Raw genomic sequence first — 2,799 nt, forward strand, 5'->3', positions numbered from 1 at the left:
CTTGTACCTTGCCAGTAACTCCCTGACCGGTGCCTCCCACTCTCCCTTCACTGGTAAAACAAGTGTGCATAATTTAAACACCAAAGTGTGCAAGTTATGATGTTGCACATTACATGGTGTGCAATTTTAAACGTTTGCTAAACGTTTAAATTCTGCACACTTGGACACACACAGTTCTATGCTATCAATAGGAACCATATGGGAACTCTTCGGAAGTGTCGAAAGTTTAAACACCAATTGACGTTTAACCTAGATAGACACCACGACGTGTCGAGAAAATGCACACTTGAACTTCAACACCAATTGACGTGCAACATTAAACACTTGTTTTACCAGTGTTCTGGGGGTACCTGCAACAGACGCGGGGGTGTACATCACTCAGTAATTCATCTGTTTGGCAGGCTGCAGCCCGGCACCCGTGTGCGGCGGCTGCCTACCAGGCCGGGCGCGTACTCGCCAGGGAACCGCTGCGCGGACACTCAGTATACTTACAAGTCGGTGGCCAACTTTTCCATCTTCATCCTGATTGCATGAGCTACATCGAGCTCATGCTTCGGCAGAAGCGGCATCCCCATGTCCAGCATGTACTGCACATCAACCGGGAATGGGGGCAGCTTGAAGGTCGCGCCGATCTTGCCGAGGGAATAGTCGCGCGGCTGGAGCCAGATTCCTGGCACCAAAGGACGGCGCCCATCATGCTGGGCAGGGTTCACGACGCCTTCACCCACCCCTTCAGCCGCCCCTTCACCTACTGGCTGCGCCGGCTGCGCCTGCGCTGCGGCGGCACCTGAAAGAGGCAGCAAAACATAGGGGATTACCTCGGATTCGCTTCGGAACAGCGCTCGCACCCGAACAGGTCGCAAACACTTACTCTTACGCTCTAGGTAAACCACACTCTCGTCTGGTAGCCCATCAACTTCCCTGGACGTCAGGACGCAGCGCATCCTGGCGCCAGTGTTGAGTGTCTTGTCATAAGTGAACCTGAAGTCTCCCGCACTGCAATCCTAAACTGAGGCTGGGAGGTCGTCGGAGTGCTCATACAGGACCTAGGCCCAGATGTCTTCCTTTCTGATCGTCCCGGCAGTTTCCTCGTCATTGGCATAGGTCGTCATGTCCGCTCAATAGGATATTCCCTTGATCATCACATTGAGAGCCTTGGACATTTTGACTGCAGGCAGGACAGGATCCCTGTGAAAAGATAGGCAACCCACAACAATTGCACACACACACACACAACAGAAAAACATGCACAAGCTGTGAATTACCTTCAAAGTCAACACTTGGACACAAAAAACACATGTACTACAATGCACTCTCCCTCCCTCCCTCCCTCCCTCCCCATGCAATCATACACCACCTCTCCACAATCACCTGTACAAGGAACATTTGGGAATATATTACAGCAGTAATAGATGTTGTGAACAGTTTAACCCCCCACCAAACAACTAATGTACATATACACACAGATTACGATACAGCCACGCGCGCGCCCCCTAGAACAATGCGTGCCGTAACTTGATGTACGTCCTGCCATTTAGTACGTGGGCATCAAGAGTCTGCGCCGGGTACAGCAGCCGCGGATTTACAACAGCATAATCCTCCATTTTCGTCTCCTCAGGCTCCACTTCAAAGGCATGAACTTTCTCTGAAAAGTCGACAGACTCCAGCATGTACCCGCACGCAAATGCTTCTTCCCCGCGCAGCAAGATTCGTTCCACTCTTAGGAACACCACCGACTCTTCCATTTCATTTGCGTCCATAACATTGTACGAACCCTGACGCACGACAGTGCCGTGAGCTGTAATCTGGCGTACTTCCACGACTACCTCAGTGCGCCGTAATCCATACTGGGTCATGAGCTCTTCTTGGAAGTGGGGCTCCACCTCAGATACCTCCACTTCGGTGCCTTCGCACTTCGTGATTATCGCTTTACGGAGGCAGTTCTGCCCACTGTACTTCAGACACCGCTTCGCGTGGACTCTATGTGCAACAGTTTTTTTTGTTTGCTTAAAGTTGTTCATCTTCCCCACAATGCGCTTCTGGTACAAGTGAAACGCCTCGAAAACTAGGCACACCCCTATTCTGGGCACGCCGACCCGGGTCACCATACGGGCGTAGTGTAGTATGTAATGAAGTTTCGGTGGGTAGGGGAGGTTTTCGTAGAGGGAAGTCCACAGGTCATGATGTCGTTGGGCTGCACGTTCCAAGTCCACCAACATATCGGGCGAAATCTTCACAGCCATCACAATTTCTACAACACGGACAGCGCATAAATGCATTTCCCAGAATGGGTTCCCCTCCGGAACCACCTGCCCCAGAGCCAGAGTAAAGATGTACAGCAGATTCATCTTCTGTGCCCCGGAGCCCTTAATCGTTCGCTGGTCTCCCTTCTTGGCAGGCAGGTGTACCTCCTTGGGCAGTGGTGGAGGTATGCTTCCCCTCTCCACAGGGCCGTACTCGAAGCCCTCCACAAGGGCGCGTGTGGTACGCACTTCGACTGCCGCATAGCGAGGACCTCGGTGGACCTCAGCCGATCTGTTCTGCCTGACTGCAAGGGTGCGCCCATCGGCCGTCCTCTTGTGTAGGCCCCTGATGCACACTTTCAAGGACAAAGATATGTAACGGGTCAGCAAATCATGGAGCGGATCGAAAGGTGCCTGCTTTGGGAACCGGAAGTGAGGTATGGCCAGCAGAGCAGAGGGACCAGCAATCTGCGGGTACGCATCAGCGGTGTCTGGGAATTCAGCCACTGCGCGGCTCTGCATTTCGTACCCTTCGTGGGTCCACAACGTACACTGG

The 2,799-nt window shown here is 52.7% G+C and overlaps 1 protein-coding gene across 1 annotated transcript; it reads right to left on the reverse strand.

The window, feature by feature from the left end:
• Nucleotides 1–39: 39 nt before the first annotated feature.
• LOC127749598 (uncharacterized) lies at nt 40–1,289 on the reverse strand. Its single transcript, XM_052268390.1, has 3 exons — nt 872–1,289; nt 493–787; nt 40–350 (listed from the first exon to the last, which is right to left on the reverse strand). Exons 1-3 carry the CDS (start codon nt 942–944, stop codon nt 317–319), a joined length of 402 nt encoding a protein of 133 aa, XP_052124350.1. The 5' UTR covers nt 945–1,289; the 3' UTR covers nt 40–316.
• Nucleotides 1,290–2,799: the final 1,510 nt, after the last annotated feature.

Source organism: Frankliniella occidentalis, unplaced genomic scaffold, assembly GCF_000697945.3.
Source record: "Frankliniella occidentalis isolate FOCC.00 unplaced genomic scaffold, Focc_3.1 Scaffold68, whole genome shotgun sequence".
Classification (NCBI taxonomy): Eukaryota; Metazoa; Arthropoda; class Insecta; order Thysanoptera; family Thripidae; genus Frankliniella; species Frankliniella occidentalis.